At 43.6% G+C, this 16,097-nt stretch overlaps 2 protein-coding genes across 3 annotated transcripts in view; both read left to right on the forward strand.

Annotated features, from left to right (window-relative positions):
• Nucleotides 1–1,661: 1,661 nt before the first annotated feature.
• On the forward strand, nt 1,662–3,111 carry gsx2 (GS homeobox 2). The gene is made up of 2 exons (XM_079349980.1): nt 1,662–2,287; nt 2,514–3,111. The coding sequence occupies exons 1-2, from the start codon at nt 1,912–1,914 to the stop codon at nt 2,852–2,854; spliced, it is 717 nt and encodes a 238-aa protein (XP_079206106.1). The 5' UTR covers nt 1,662–1,911; the 3' UTR covers nt 2,855–3,111.
• Nucleotides 3,112–10,332: 7,221 nt separating this feature from the next.
• Nucleotides 10,333–16,097, forward strand: part of pdgfra (platelet-derived growth factor receptor, alpha polypeptide) — a 19,482-nt gene continuing 13,717 nt past the window's right edge. The window contains exons 1-6 of one of the 2 annotated variants that reach the window (XM_079350753.1): nt 10,333–10,522; nt 12,638–12,713; nt 12,793–13,071; nt 13,810–14,070; nt 14,683–14,822; nt 15,638–15,800. In XM_079350753.1, coding sequence (XP_079206879.1) covers nt 12,656–12,713; nt 12,793–13,071; nt 13,810–14,070; nt 14,683–14,822; nt 15,638–15,800 — 901 coding nt within the window. In that variant the 5' untranslated portion in view covers nt 10,333–10,522; nt 12,638–12,655. Of the gene's footprint in view, nt 10,523–12,084; nt 12,440–12,637; nt 12,714–12,792; nt 13,072–13,809; nt 14,071–14,682; nt 14,823–15,637; nt 15,801–16,097 lie in introns of those variants that run through there. The other variant, XM_079350754.1, reaches the window with a different exon arrangement.

Below are 16,097 nucleotides of genomic sequence, written 5' to 3' on the forward strand. Positions count from 1 at the left end.
GGGGTGGAGGGGGGGGGGGGGTGAATGGTGGAGGGTAGCACTGCAGAGAAAGGAGAGTTGGGGGCCCTGAGAGCTTTACACATTTCTAAGATTCTAACGTTGAAACAGTGAGTGATATTACCCCCATGTGTTGCACCGGCTTCTTAACCGAAGCGGACAAAAAAACTGCAGCCCTGTCACCCCGAGCAGAATAAAGGGAATCAAAGGATTTTTCCCTTAAATGGACTAATTTTCTCCTTGAATTATGAAAGTAATGGCTAGGTAACAGTCTGTGCTCAGTACCCGACGGCTTAATGCTTCCTAAATCCTTCCACGTGGCTCCACTAGTCCTGGCAATTAGGCCTCATTATAGCCTCATAAAGGATCTCATTTGTGGGATTACTTAATAGACAATGAAATTTTATCGTGCAGAATTATGGAAAAATAATATTAGAGCTCGCATGGTGTGATGAGGGCGCGCGCCACGCATCATTCCGCTTGGTTTGCTCCCTCTCTCTCTCTCTCTCTCTCTCTCTCTCTCTCGTTGCAGACTGTTATCTGTACCATAACAACACTGTGCGTCCTGCCTGTCAGACGCTGTATCCACTTTATTAGAGCAATTACTGTCTGTGTGACAGACGTGTTTGTTTTATTGTGGTTGGATTTTAAAGACTTTCTAATTCTTAACTTGAACTCACAGCTCGGTGAGGGATAGATAAACGCGTGTTTTCGTCCCAATGAGGAGGTTTTATTTACAGGATGCACCGCACCTTAGAGAAAAAAGAAAAACGAGGCCTGTTGCTCCTGTGTTTCTGTCTGAGGTCAGCAGATAAACTGACGCATGCCGGTCCCGTCTGAGGGTCCGAGGCGTTACTTGGCAGATGAAAGCAGAAGCTAAACCCACCGGTGACCTGCCTGCGGATCAAACTCGCTAATTATCGTCACAAGATGAGGGATTAGTGCATTTCTGAAATAGCTGCCTGTTTACCCCCGCACAGACCGACCATTATAAACACTTTCTAATTGAATCCTAATCGCCATCGAATAACCTGCAGCCCAGACTCGACATCGCTTCATAATTCTTTAATTGCTGGCAAGTGAAACGTGGACCAACCGGATTCAGACTGCGATGATTAGGCAGCGAGGCAATTAGTGTTTGTGGTCGCGTGCACAATTCTTTAAATCGCATTTAGGGGGGGGTAAATAAATTGAGCAGAGTGAGATCATGTCTGGATCACGTCCGTGATATATTTCCAAGTCATATTTATTACGCAGCTGTTTCATTATATACCAAACGTGTTTGTATTTGTACAAAAAGGATCAAATCCTCGTTAATTCTCTGCTAAATACAACTTCATGTTGACAGTCTGAAGCTGCTCCAACAAGTCTCTTTTTCTTCTGTCTAAAATTCTTGTTTCATGTTTTCAAGTGTCAGCTGCTGATCAAGTGTGTTCTCGTGACATTTTAGACTTTTAAATATATATATATATTTTTTTAGCAGCATGTTTTCATACATTTAGAGCCTTAATTATTTTCAACACTGTTAAAAAAATTATTGTTTAGATTTAAAATTGTCAGTCTGCTACAAAAACTCAGAGCAGACCTTAAAATACATTTTATTAGACATGTGTAAATACGTTAATTTTCTGTGTAGCTGATCTGTATTACTCTTGATTCCAAGAGTTTTCTGATTTCGGGGATAAGACGACTAAATCTCCAAGTTGTGATTGGAGGTGTCACGTGGTTTGGGTCGCTGACAGTATAAACCCATGGAGCCGGGTGCGCACGTGGGTGACGCTGCAGGGCCAACCCTCTTCGGGGTCCCTTTTGTTGAAGCATCAAACATAAGCACCTTTGGGAGTCCCGAGGGGCTCAGATGAGAATCAGCTATCATCCTGTTCACGGAGCGCTCTACTGATCAGCGGAGCAGCCATGTCGAGGTCTTTTTACGTCGATTCTTTAATCATCAAGGACACGGTGCGACCTGGACCGCCCGAGCACCCGGGACAAGACTTCCTTCTGCCCATCAGCATGCACTCTCCCGGCATGATGACGGTCAGCTCTCCGGTGTGCCCGTCCAGGAAAAGCGGGACTTTCTGTGTTTGCCCGCTTTGCGTCACGTCCCACATCCACTCGTCCCGGAGCGGCATCCCCATGCTGAAGAGTCAGTTTCCAGGAGCAGAGGCGCAGTACTGTCAGAGGATAGCGCACCAGCATTCGTCTACGCTCGCGCACCCTGGACATACACCTGTCTGCACGCCCACCTTCAGCGTCACAGATCCCAGGAGATACCACTGTCTTTCTATTGGTAAGACACCTGTTTGATACACTCAGCTCACACACTCTGTGTCAGTTCTGTTCTTTGCACTTTGAGGCAATTAGACGTATTTCAGCGCGCTGCTTTTACGCACAATGATTACGCACGACTTTTGCGCCATTTCCAGCCTTTGATAAAATCTAAAACTTGTATTTATTGAGAAAAAATCTAAACCTGCGAAATTAAAACGATGTTTGTTTGTTTTTTTCTCCAACAGGCGCCTCAGAGAGCAGCCACATACAGAACGGAAAGAGGATGCGCACAGCTTTCACGAGCACACAGCTCCTGGAACTTGAAAGGGAGTTTTCCACGAACATGTATCTGTCCAGACTCAGAAGAATCGAAATCGCCACATATTTAAACCTGTCAGAGAAACAGGTGAAAATCTGGTTTCAGAACCGCAGAGTGAAGCACAAGAAGGAGGGCAAAGCCACGCAGAGAAGCGCGCACAGCGGGTGCAAGTGCACAACCGCGCACACGGACTATTCACGCTCAGAGGATGAGGAGTCTCTATCTCCGGCCTCCACCACAGAGGAGAAGGAGGTGTCACCCATCTGACACCTTCCTCCTGGCACTTAACTCTGTCCTGTAACAGTGATTGGTTTGCAGCCGAGCGATCTCTTGCATGAAGTCCGAGAAGTCTTGTTCATGTTTCCTACTTTTATATTAAAGTCAAAATGTTGAAAACTGTCGTAAAATGTTGGGAAACGTCACCCCCCCTCATCCCGATGTTATACATGTATTTTGATCACTTCAGGGTTACGCACGCACGCGCGCGCATACATAAATCGATCTGGTTAATGATGCCCACTAACTGTCTGGCCTACTGTGTGAAACCTGAACGCACCAACTTGTAAACTATGTGTATATCTGTATTTATTGTAATAAAAATGTCAAGTTGAACTAAGAAGTTGTCGATGTATAAAGTCTCTAAAAACACATCATTAAATACATTTACCCTGAAAATAATGTTTTTATTATTGGAAAAAATAAGATATTTGAAGAAGTATATATTTTTTATCAATGCAAGCTGAGGGACTTTAAATAAACTAGTCTACATTTCAGATGCATAAAAATTAATATCCTGCAGTGAAGCAGACTTTAATGGATCAAATCTTTAATTTATCATGACGTCTTGATTACATGAAGCACAGATCATAAAAAAAACAAACTCAGCTGTAAAAAGCAGTGAAAAGGAAACCTGCTGCGTAGACAGTGCAGGATCTTTTACACATTAAACATTTAAACAAAGTGATGAGTGGATGAAATTATCAGAATCACAGTTTAACATATTCAAATCAGTCCAGTAGAGTTTGTTTTACATTTTTGGTCTATTTATTATTTCTTTTTTTGGCCGGTTTGCTTTAAAGATGCCAGTTTTTTCCCCCCAATTGTGCATCAAATATAAATGATATTTACTTCCACTATGAATCTAAGAGCTCGATCTGTCTAACTCCTCTCTGGCAGCTGTTTTATTAAGCTTTCATTAGCGCACTATTGGCGCTATATTTGAAAGAACCCATGGTCACTGTGAGGTTTTTTTTTATTGAAACATTTTGTATCAGAGTCCCATTTACATGAGATAAGCTCTTAAATTCAAACGGAACCGAGTGGAGCTATATGAAAGTGTAGCTGTAATTTCTCCTTAGATCTGACCACAAAAGGGTACCCGATCACGCCCCCGGGGAGCAGCCAATAGTCCATTAATGTTCGCTTTTCAAAAGATTCTGCTCGTCCAAGGCGAGTTTAATTGCGTTTTTGGTCCCACGTCGGTTGATTATGCTTCTGTGGCTCGAAACCACAGAACAAGGATATATAGAAGTGGGCAAAGGCTTTGACAGGTTAGATTGTCCTGCCTTGGGACTCGCATTTAGCCCTGGACCCCCCGACGGCTGTGCGCTCAGAGAGCTTTGAGAGACAGCGACAGGGTTCCTCCGAGCGACACAGAACGATTTAGTCACTGTTTCATTAGGCACTATTTGAACCTTTCAACTCGTGCTGAATTAAAGGGGGCACGCTCAAATGGAGAGACTCAGAGGGGGGGATTACGTGGGAGGGGCCACTGGAAATTAGCTGACGCCTAATTTAACTCGTTTCTGTCAGAGTTTGGGATACATTCCTAATTGAGAGGGGAAGCAGGTGAAGTTTCGGTCCCACGCAGACCTTTTCAGAGCGGGAATAAATGGCCCCCTTTCACGTCCCGCTCATGATCATATATTATTGGGGGAAAGCCACCTAATGAATATATATTGAGGTTCCTATTAATCGAATTAGAGTTCCCCTCTTGCAGGTGTGAAAGACCAGCGCGGTATTTAAAGGAATAAAACAAGAGTAGACCCCCCCCCCCCCCCCCCCCCCTTCTCCACCAAGATCACTTTTAAAGTTCATCAACTTCACATGTTTATGATCTCTGAAAACTCCTCATTAAACCAAATAAAGTGAGTGACGTATGGGGCAGAGAGAGCATGCATGTACCTTCTAACGCACATACAAACGAGTCCACTCACAATGACGTCAGGCCACCATTGAAAAAGCGGCAATTACGCATGACAAAAGCCAATTAATAAGAGCGCTTTTCAGGCGGCTGCAGCTGCTGTCTCATGCGGAGAGATAGAGGCTGAAGAAGCTGAAGTGAGGGGAGCAGGGCTGCACATCTCCAATCAGAACACATCAGAGTGCTGCATCAGGCATGTTTGAAATATCTCCTCCTTAATCACTACTACATCCGGGAGCCTGCTGGCCCTTTGGCTCCTTTTGGCTCACGCGGACTTTGCACAGTTTCTGTGAATCTTAAACTACAGTAACCTTCTGTTATCAGGCTGCTAATGTAAACAAGTGTGTGTGTGTGTGTGTGTGTGTGTGTGTGTGTGTGTGTGTGTGTGTGTGTGTGTGTGTGTAGGTGTGTGTGTCTGTGTGTGTGTGTGTGTGTGTGTGTAGGTGTGTGTGTGTGTGTGTGTTTGTGTGGTGCATGGTGAGGTGTGTGTGTGTGTGTGTGTGTGTGGGGTGCATGGTGAGGTGTGTGTGTGTGTTTGTGTGTGTGTGTGTGTGTGTGTGTGTGTGAGTGTGTAGGTGTGGTGCATGATGAGGTGTGTGTGTGTGTGTGTGTGTGTGTAGGTGTTTGTGTGTGTGTGTGTGTGTGTGTGTGTGTGTGTGTGTTTGTGTGGTGCATGGTGAGGTGTGTGTGTGTGTGTGTGTGTAGGTGTTTGTGTGTGTGTGTGTGTGTGTGTGTGTGTGTGTGTTTGTGTGTGTGTGTTTGTGTGTTTGTGTGTTTGTGTGTGTGTAGGTGTTTGTGTGTAGGTGTTTGTGTGTGTGTGTGTGTGTGTGTGTTTGTGTGTTTTTTTGTGGTGCATGCTGAGGTGTGTGTGTGTGTGTGTGTGTGTGTGTGTGTTTTTGTGGTGCATGCTGAGGTGTGTGTGTGTGTGTGTGTTTGTGGTGCATGGGGAGGTGTGTGTGTGTGTTTTTGTGGTGCATGGGGAGGTGTGTGTGTGTGTGTGTGTGTTTTTTTTTTGTGGTGCATGGTGAGGTGTGTGTGTGTGTGTGTGTGTGTGTGTGTGTGTGTGTGTGTGGTGTTGTGTGTGTGTGTGTGTGTGTGTGTGTGTGTGTGTGTGTGTGTGTGTGTGTCGTTCGTCTGTTCGTCTTAGTGGTCGAGTTGAAAGCTTGAAATGTGATCAGAGCTGAACTCTAGGGGTTTCTGGTTGTGATGGATGCCTTGCTGCCTTGCTCAAGAGTCATCTCAGTATGTTTAATAAGAGCTTCAGGCCTAAAAGTGAAACTCTCTCAGGTGATCTCCTGTTGTCATAACTTATAACACGCCTCAACATGGTTCTATAGATGAATTATTATTGATCTTATTATTTCCCAACAGACACTCAAACAGAGTTACATCTCTGTCCTCACACAGTCTCCAGCACGTCTGCTTTCAGTCTCTGATCCAGCTGAGTGATTTTCCAGCATCATTCTTTACACATCCTGGAGCTGGATGTTGCATCCTGTCATGTCAACATTTTCATCCTGAGCTTTTTTTTTTTTTTTTTTTTTTGTAACTATACTAAGATTTGTAATAAGGATTTGTAAAATAAGATAAAGTTTCAGCCTAAAACCTTTTTGGTCAAATCTTTTTTTTTTTTTTCTTCTTTGTGATTTTCTTTGTTTTTGTTCAAACTCGTCATGTGAAACTGAAATAATACACTACTATGACGACTACTTTTAATAATCTTCTGCGGATATTTTTGTTTCACTTTCTTTTTGTCTTAGTGCTTGTATTCATTTTCCAGCTCTTCATACGTCTCTGATATTACTCGACCTGTATTATTTGTACACAGTCACTCTGATTGGCTCCTTTGGGTGAGGCTGCAGTTTGTCACTTTCGTGTTTCAGTTTCTTCTTAGATTAACTTAACAACTCTTCTTTTTTTGTTGTTGTTACCTCGGTCTCAGATTCTCTGTTATGACAGCAGAGCTGCTCATCTTCTACACGGCTGATTCTTCAGAATCATTCTCTTCCAGGTCTCAACACAGTCCAGTCATCTGGAACAGTCTTTCTGCCTCGCCTCGCAGTCACTCTTAATGAGATCTTAAACAGGATCTTTACAGGCCTGCGATGCAACATGTTACAGTATATAACATTATTGTGTCTCTTCCTCCTTTCAGAGTTCCTTTCGTCCCACCTGCATGTTGTATGTTCATGTCTTCTTCTGTCTTTTTGTATTCTCATTTCTTCTGCACAAAGAAATGAACTAAAACAGCTTCATGATTATGTTGCACTAAAAGGAGACATGTTATGAAAAATCCATTTTTACAGTGTTTTTTTTTTTTTTACATTTCTGTGGGTAACCTGAGTGTCTAGCAACCCACAAAATTTAAAATCCTTCCCGTTGTTCGTTTGTGGTCTGCTTAAGTCTTAAACACACACAGAGAAAAATGCTCCGTTTTAAATGTTCTCAGTTTGTGACATCACAAGTTGGACTCTGGTAAATAAGCCCCGCCCCTCCCCTGGTAGCTCCTCCCATGGACTCCACCTCAAGCCTAGAGTAAAACTTTTGATCAGGTCTGCTATTTTTATTGTTTCTATAGAGGAGTGAGAGAGAGAGGGAAAACTCAGGGGGCGGGGCTTATGGCATTTAAAGAGACACACACACCAAAACTGAGCGTTCTGAGAGAGCTGGTTTCTACAGGGTCACAAACCTCCTCTGCTGCTTCATTCATGTTATATTTGGACCAAAGCTCAGACACACAGATGTTTCATTTAGACCACAGGGGGCGCTGTTTGAAAAGGAGAAAAAAGGAGGAGAACATGTCCCCTTTAAACTAACGCATGAGCAGTGATTGAGACTCTCCAAAGAGGCATCACAGCGCTCTCTGATCTTTTAAATAAAGACTCTTTTTAATAAATAACGTGATCTTATGACGCATTTAAACTATAGAACATTAAACTTTCTCATAATATTCTACCTCCTGTTTGTGCTGTTTTTATTTGATCTTCTTTTTTTATATTTAATTGTTAGTTATGCAACTTGTAAATGTCTTCTTTTCCATGCCTCACGTGTCACTTTGAACCGCCTTGTTGCTTTTATGTGATACAGATAAAAACGTGTCTGGAATATTCATGGGTGTGAAATACAGATATTCAAACCTAGCTGGATGTATTATGGCTTAACTGATGCACATTTCTTTATTTTCACCTCAGGTCAGTATAAGGCAGGAGAAGATGTTTCTTTCTGCTTCTTATGACCTTCTTTTTTTTGCACTTTAACTCCGAGAAAAAAAGGATTTGTGTTTGAAAACCTACTTGGCAACAACTTGTTCATGATTTAACCTAATTTCATTTTTTATTTTTACTCAGAAATTATTATGTGTTAGATCATCATCATCAACAAAATCGCCACGATTAAAGCATCACAGAGTCATACATGTGTCCACGTGCTCCAATGTTTGATAAGGTTACGTTTTCTTATTCTTTTCAATATTGTCAATATATCGTTTAGTCATTAATCCAGATGAGAGAGAGACAGACAGACAGACAGACAGACAGACAGACAGACAGACAGACAGAGTTCAGCACGCTGGACAGCTCCCTGAGGGACCTCCGCCTGGAGGCCACCCTGAGGTGTCATTATCGATCTTTAAAAACTGATCACATCTATGAGTCAGCAGCACGCGCTCTAAAGGTACGTCACGTGTGCTATCTGGGAGTATTTGAAGTGAATAACTGGAAGAGTTGCTTCTGAAAGTATAGTTAAGAATAAAACTTGTACAGCTGACTGACTGCTCACATTTTAAAAGCACAACAAACTGAATCAGTGAGGGGAAAAACGCAGGACTTATTTAAATCCAGAAATAATAATAAAAAGCTCTTAAAAGGAAGTTTATACGCTTGAATTCAAAGATACACTTTGAGTTTTCTTTTCACACAAGAAGGACGAATATTAGGGTTGCAATTACATCCAAAACACGTTCATCTATTCATTTTATTCTATGAATTTATTTTATTTTCTGTTTGATGCTTCTCATCCTGGAAATGGGATCAAACGACGACTTTCTTTGAGGCGTCTCGATGTTCATTTTCTAAAACGCCCCCTGCTGGACAGTTGACGTAGTGGCGTAATGACAGAGATCATTGACAGTGCGCTTTGGAGGTGCTGAAGGTCTAAAATGCTGAGTGTGAAGGTGAGAAGAGTTAAACATCATCTTGTGAAGACAAGAACAAAACGTTTATGACTTCTCAGTGAAGACTTTCTGAAAGTAGAAGATGATTTTTAAGGATCTATTACAAGTGTAGAGAGAAGGCAAACATTTAAAAGACTAAGTCAAGACAATAGTTTACATTCTGTCATATTTAATTCATATGTATATTTTTTCCCTCACATAAAGGCTTGAGGGCTCCAGTTTATCTCGAGTTCTGCTTCAGAGCTTTTCGGAGCGAAGAGATAAAAATCGTCAGAAGTTACAATCTCAAACCGGTTTAAGGGTCTTCCGAAGTTACGATCCTTTGTTTGGAGAACAAGGAGGCTGTTCTTTTCTGCAACATGTGGAAGTAATTGCGCCAAAGCGGCTGCAAAGCTGAGGGGAGAGAGAGAGGGGGGGGGGGGGGGGGGTATCATGGACCCCGGGGCTGTGCTGCTCCATGCAAAGACACCGGTGTGATGCCCCTCTATGTGTGCCTGCAGAAAGGTGATTCATTGGGGCTCATTACTCTGCTGCTGCCCGTCAGAAGAGCCCCGGGGTAAAAAAAAAAAAGAAGAAGGGGGGGGCAGGGGTACAACAACAACAAAAAAATAACGGCTCACGCACGTGTGCCAGTAAACATGAGGCCTATTTGTTTCTGCAGAAAAAAAGAAGACACCTCAACCGATGGTGCAACTTGTGCTTCTAATTGTCGAGAGAGATGTTCGTGTGTTTTTCTGTGACTCAGTGAGGGAAAGAGAGAGAGGGAGGGGGGAGGGAGAGAGAGAGAGGGAGGGAGGGAGGGGGGGAGGGGGGGTGGTCGGTGATTTGATTTGATGGTGTTGGAGCGCCCTCTATGAGTTACGCGCTGCCTGGCTCAGTGTCCATTCACTGAGTGCATCCTGCACAACAGCTACTGTAATGGCATATATACTGTAAAAGATGAAGTTGAGCTGCAAACATTTAAAATCAGAGGTTTAATTAGCACGTGTGCAGATATAAGATCAGATACAAAAACACGCTCCTCAAAAAGTGCACAACTGGAACCACAACTTCGTCACTGCTCCAGAAGTTCTCAGATGTGACCAGAAATAAAACAAGAAGCAGAATTCTTTCCCTCTTTTCGGCGGGATTCTTGTCCTAAAGAAGAGACTCTTACTTTGAAAAAGGGGTCCAACTCTGGAAGGGAGAGAGAAGGGGGGGGGGGAGGGAGGGGGGGTCATTTCCTGAGAGTTATTTACTTTGAGCCAGATGATTTTTTCGGAGGGAGGGAGGGGGGGGGGGGGTTCAGAGGAGGAGGCGGAGGGCAGCAGCAGCAGCAGGAGGAGGAGGAGGAGGAGGAGGAGGGTGGACTGTAACATTGAATCAGTTACAGGTCGCTTGGTTGGAGCGCAGTTGTGAGGACGGTCGCGGACGCGGACAGAGGGTCGCACATATGCTCTCACAGCGCCGCAGCTCTGAGGATTACAGCCGCAGCGAAAGGACCCTCACTGCGCCTTTTGGAGCCAACAATTCACTGTGGATATACTTACACCAACGGAATATAAAGAGGGGATTAGGAAAGGTAATTGAACGGTTGTTGAAGTACACACTTTTGTTCGTACTTGAAAACGTTTTGGGTGTTTTTTTTTAATTGGTTAATTGGAGGGAATCTGAAATAGAGGTCATGCTCAAAAGGTCTAAAATAAGATGAATTGTCGGTTTAATTAGTTTATCCAGTTAAAAAAGTTGTGGTAAGTTCCGGGAAACTTTCTTTAAATGTCGATAGAAGGGCGAGCTCGACTACCTGCAAGTTGTTTGCAACTTCTGCCTCTTGAAATGCATCATTTTTTTTTTTTAAATATGAGATTTCTGCTCCTTGTGCACCATATGGTGTCACCGCTGGATGCCGCTGACTCTGCTGGATAAAGGCGCTCGGGTTCGGCCTCACAGCTGGAGGTGTCACCCCGAAGACTGAAGGCTGCATTGTGGGGACGCTGCCTGCCACTTAATGGGAAACACATTGGAAAGTGTACATCTCATTGTTTCCTCGTCGTCTGGTCGCGGAATGTGAGGAATTAAAATGGAAAATCTGCACCGGAGGCGCAGGAATGGAAGTCCGTGTGATGGATTCAGGAGGGGGGAAAGAGGAGATGAGTGTTTTTTGGAGCAAAGACGCATTCTTCTTTAACCACCGACCCGCTGTCACCAGGGGGACTCTGCACAGGATTACTAACTAAGGGGGAAATTTTGCTCAACTAAGAAGACTATGGCTTTTTTTTTCTTTGCACAAAACAGACTTTTTAAAAACGCTTTTCATGGATTCGACCTTTTTTTTTTTTTTGGCTCGGAGTTGAGTTGAACCACCATCCGCGCAGGGCAGAGAGTTGAGACAAGCCTCATCAGCTGTTGCTCAAATGTTTGCAGCCCTGTAGAGCGACGAAGCATTTGTTATCTGCCACATTTGTTGAGTCTCAGTGTGAGAAGAGTCGCTCATGCAGGCGGGCCGAGCGCGTTTAAGAAGCACTTAAATTTACGCGCAGCGGCTGCAGGACAAAAAGGAGACAGAAATGTCTCCTTGAAATGTTTGAGTCGAGGCCTATGTGCATAAACACGTCAAAGCAGATTATGCGTTTTGTCATCTTATTCCCACACAGTTATGTAGTTTAGTGCGGAGTGGGTGCTCTAATTATAGAGTTAAACTAACCAGGTTGCCCAGAGATCATTTAGGCCGTTTCGGAGGAGCCACAGGGGCCAAAAGTTTTTATTGTTGGGGGAAATCTGCGCATGAAAGATGGATGTGGAATATCCACAGCACGATAGACAAAGGAAAACAGCTCAGGTCAAACTAGTAAACAATGAAAAGGTGAATGTCTGACGAGGTATGAGAGAGAATAAATCAGGATTAAGGAGGAAGAGACGCGTTTTTAAAAAAAATCTATTTAAAAAAAGTTCAAGACTGCGTGGCCCCTGATAAAAACCCAGATCCAGAGAGACCAGGGTTCTGCAGAACTCAGTGACTGAACTAAACCGGATGAACTGTGATCAGTCCAGACTCAACCTTAAAATGTCTTGATCAGGCGTCCTTTTGCCAAAATGTTTTTTTTTCTTCTTTTTTTTAAATAGAGCAAGAAAGCGACTGTTTTTGTTTTATATAGGTGTTTTTATTCTTATAAATCTTTTTTTCTTTCTTTCTTCAAAGCAGTGAAAGGAGTAGAAAACGTTACAATCAGACAAAAAGCAAAAAGTTGAAACGCGAGCGATGGAGACGACGAGCTCCACGGAGAGCTCAAAGTGTGGACTGTGTCGCCCTCTACCGGCCGTCTTTATGTTCACACCATGAACGAATGTTTGAACGCGTCTGAATTTACAGTCTTGTTATCTTGACCCTCATCCTCCGATGAATAATTCACGTGATCCTGTGATTAATCGGTGAAGAGACCACACATGTTGCCTTTAGCTTCCCCTGATCCCTCTGTAAATCTGTGTGAGGCTTGTTTAAGTAAGAGGAGACAGTTTGACTGCACAAACTGCAGCTTGGGCCGGAGAACAGATTAAGAAGCCAATAAGAAATTGATTTATTGATCAAATCATTACTGGATAAAACGCAGAGACAAGTTGTTTTATGACAAGGAAAGGACGACAAAAATCAAAGTGTTTGCTCCAGTTGTTGACGAAATTCACTTTTCTGTCTTCACAGGACTGAACATCCATCATCATGGATGGAGTGAAGGCGTATGTGGTCCTTGGGGGAATCCTGGCTGGGTTGGTTTCAGGTAATTTTGCAGTAATGGGTCAAGTTTTATTCCTCGTCATCCGTCAGTGGATGTAATGTTTCTAATGGTTCCGTTTCAGTGACCTGTGGACTGTTGCCGCCACCAACCATCGTGTCCAATCAGGACGAGTTCATCCTGCAGTCCAACTCCGTGTTCAACATCAGCTGCACGGGGAAGAGGAACGTGGTCTGGGCCGAACCTTTACCTCAGAACACCTTTGTCTACCCGGGGTACTACACGGCCACGCTCTTCATTTACAACGCCACCGTGGAAAACACGGGCTACTACATGTGCACCTACGAGAGCCAGGAGGGAGAACCGGAAGACAACGAGGCGGGAATATACGTCTTCGTTCCAGGTCCGTTGGACCGTCGTGCATGGACATACTTTGTCAGGACATTTACAGAAGCTCACCAAGTTGGTTTTGGTGGATGAGAAAAGTTCCCCCTTGTATTTATACTCTTTATTTAACACTTTTTAAATGACCATCAAATCATCTGCCAAACATGAATCATATCTTTTTAAGTTTCTCTGTTAATGACGTCAACACGACAGTTGGGGATTCAAACTTCGCGCCGATTCTTGATTAGCTTGTACAGATGCTTTAGCTATTAGCTTTACCTGTACTATGGGATCAATCTGCCCACCTGTTACATACAGATAGCGGTGATACATGTTGTCAGCAGCCACAGGAAAGAGGCATTGATTAATATCAGGCTGCATGCTTAACCAATCAGTGAATGTTTTGGTCGGTTAAATGTGGAAAAAAGCTCAAAATGAAGTCTTGTAAAATGTCAAGCTAACAGAAGAAATACATCGACTCTTCATCGAGTATGCTTAAGAAGATGGAACCATCAAAAGTTCTGAAAGTCTTCATTCCTTTATTTTTTGCATCTTTAAATATGAGCATACAAAGAGTGCAGAGGGAAACAACAGGAGGACGTGTGTAGATCTTTATAAGTCTAACTTCACATTTAAAATGAGACTGACTTCTTTCAAAACATGGCTTCCAATGAGAGCCATAAAAACAGGTCGGTTTGTTGGACGGTGTGGGAAATATATCAGTGGGTCATGGTGGTGCTTTTTCTTCACTCAGATCTGCTGTCTCCATTCGTCCCCGAGTCACCCGAGAACCTGGTCGTCCCCATGGAAGATCCTGGAGTCCTCATCTCCTGTCGAGTGTCTGACCCCAACTCTCACGTCGTCCTGAGGAGCGTCTCGGACGGCCAGGAGATGCAGGCGTACTACGACAGCAAGATGGGCTTTTTCGGCAGCCTGATGCCCGGACAGTACCGCTGTGAGACCACGGGGAACGGACAGACGGTCACATCTGAGGTTTACACCGTGAAGATGGAGGGTGAGGCAGCCAGAGGACACGCTGGCTTACATGGGTTCTTTTATTCTTATTTGGTAAAAAAAAAATATATATATCTGGGTCATCTCCCTTTGAAATAAATCATTAGATCATATGAAGGATGTCCCTTCAAAAACACCAATCAGCTCCTTCAGAATCACCTTTTAGTTGTGAAATATGATCGTTAATCTCAACCTACAGAAAAGAGCTCGTAACAGAAAACTATGATTTTATAATTCATGTAAAGAGACCTGCCTGTTTCATATTGAGCTTAAACATCATATTCTGTTTCAGCTCTTCACTAAATTGAGGAAATCGGTTTATTGAGCGAGTTCTCTTTATGTAGCACCGACAAGCTAACGCTCAGTGTAACAGCTATAAAATTCACAACAAAGATTTGCAATCGTGTCCCATGTGTGTTTATAGTGAGCTCACTGCATGACAGCTCTGATATGAAGTCATTATCACGTGTGTGTGTGTGTGTGTGTGTGTGTGAGAGGGGATTGTAATGACAACATACTGAGCCACCGGTCTGCGACAGATGAGCTCATGTTTCTGTCTCTGGACCTGTGAGATGATGGTGCTGATGTCTTCTCTCTCGGTTGGTCCCCGCAGCCCCCGCAGAGACGCAGGACTTTAACGTGGAGGTGAAAGCCAGCGAGGAGACGGTGAGAGCCGGACAGTCCTTCAACATCACTTGTGTCTCTCCACCGGGAGCGGGCTTTCAGCAGCAGTGGCTCCATCCGAAAAAACAGGCAAGAAGAAGAATCCTTGTTGTTTTTTTTTAGTGTCCTCTTTGGTTTCATCCTCAACCCGCTTCTTTCCTTCAACCTCCCCGTCATATTTCCATGTCATGTCCTCCCCGGCACCAAAATCAGCCTTCAATTAGTGAGTAATGGTTTTGGGAGCGAGCCGCAGCAAGTTAGCTCTAAAGACGGCCCTCAGTGGTAAGAACACATGTGTTAGAGAGAGAGAAGAAAAAAAAAGGATTTTATGTTGTGTCTTCATTATGAGGACGCGAGCCAGTTAAAGATGAGGACGTTAGAGTTCAGGACGAATGGCTGGAGGCTAAGCAGGCGGTTCAAAAGAAGAAGAAGAAAGAGGGATGGTAAATCTTTTGACCTCGCTGACCTTCAGACATGAAGGACAGATGCTGTCTGCACAGGACAGCCACATAAACATGTAATGCTTTTGAAGTTGTTGGCTGCAGGGATCAGGACTATTTACATTTGTTTACATTCATTTTCACTCCCTTAATCTATGCAGCATGTTGTCTGGGAGTTTTTTTTCTCTTCTAACTGGGATTCCTCTAAATATTTTTCCAGAAAAGTTCAGGGCAGGAGCACAGAAGTTTTGACTCCTGGTTTTTGGTCTCAGATGCAATTACAGATTTTTTAAAAGGCTCTGCGGTCTTGATTTATCTCCCGTGGATCCAGCAAGTGTTTTAAACATTAACCTTCAGCAGCACACATTCTTATACGTCGTACCTGTGAAATGGAAAAAGATTTTCTTTTCTTTTTCAATGCAGAGGATCTTAAACCCTGATTTTTTTTTTCTTCTCATCCTGCAGGCCGTGGATGCAGTGCAAATGAAACACACTCTGCCTGACCGAGTCCTCTACACTCTCAGTGTCCCACAAGCCACCTCTCAGGACAGCGGCACTTACGAGTGCTCCGTCACCAGCCAGATCAGCGGCGTGGTTAGAGCGGGCAGCGTGGCTATCACCGTCTTTGGTGAGTCTTCATCTGCTCGGGATAATCCCTGGATTACGTTCAAAAGGATGGAGAGGACTCAGGTGCATTTATGTGAACAAAAGAGAAAACGGAAAAACTGACAAGTTCAAATACGAGAGAAGAAAAATCAGAGGAAAGTGAGACATCTAACAAAAACTAAACACACAGCTAATCAACCACAGGTGTGAGAAACAAGTTGGAAAAACCGGCGAATCAAAGTGAAGGAAAAAGATCCAAAAGCAGGAAGTAAAACTAGACGAGCTACAAGGACGACAACAATATCAGAAGAGACAGAAC

The sequence above is a fragment of the Symphodus melops genome (assembly GCF_947650265.1).
Source record: "Symphodus melops genome assembly, chromosome: 8".
Taxonomy (NCBI): domain Eukaryota; kingdom Metazoa; phylum Chordata; class Actinopteri; order Labriformes; family Labridae; genus Symphodus; species Symphodus melops.

What these genes read in the sequence shown, in the direction of transcription:
- gsx2 (XM_079349980.1), top strand. Translation starts at nt 1,912, where the DNA reads ATGTCGAGGTCTTTTTACGTCGATTCTTTAATCATCAAGGACACGGTG. An exon ending in ATACCACTGTCTTTCTATTG is followed by an intron (nt 2,288 to 2,513) that starts GTAAGACACCTG and finishes TTTCTCCAACAG; the next exon opens with GCGCCTCAGAGAGCAGCCAC.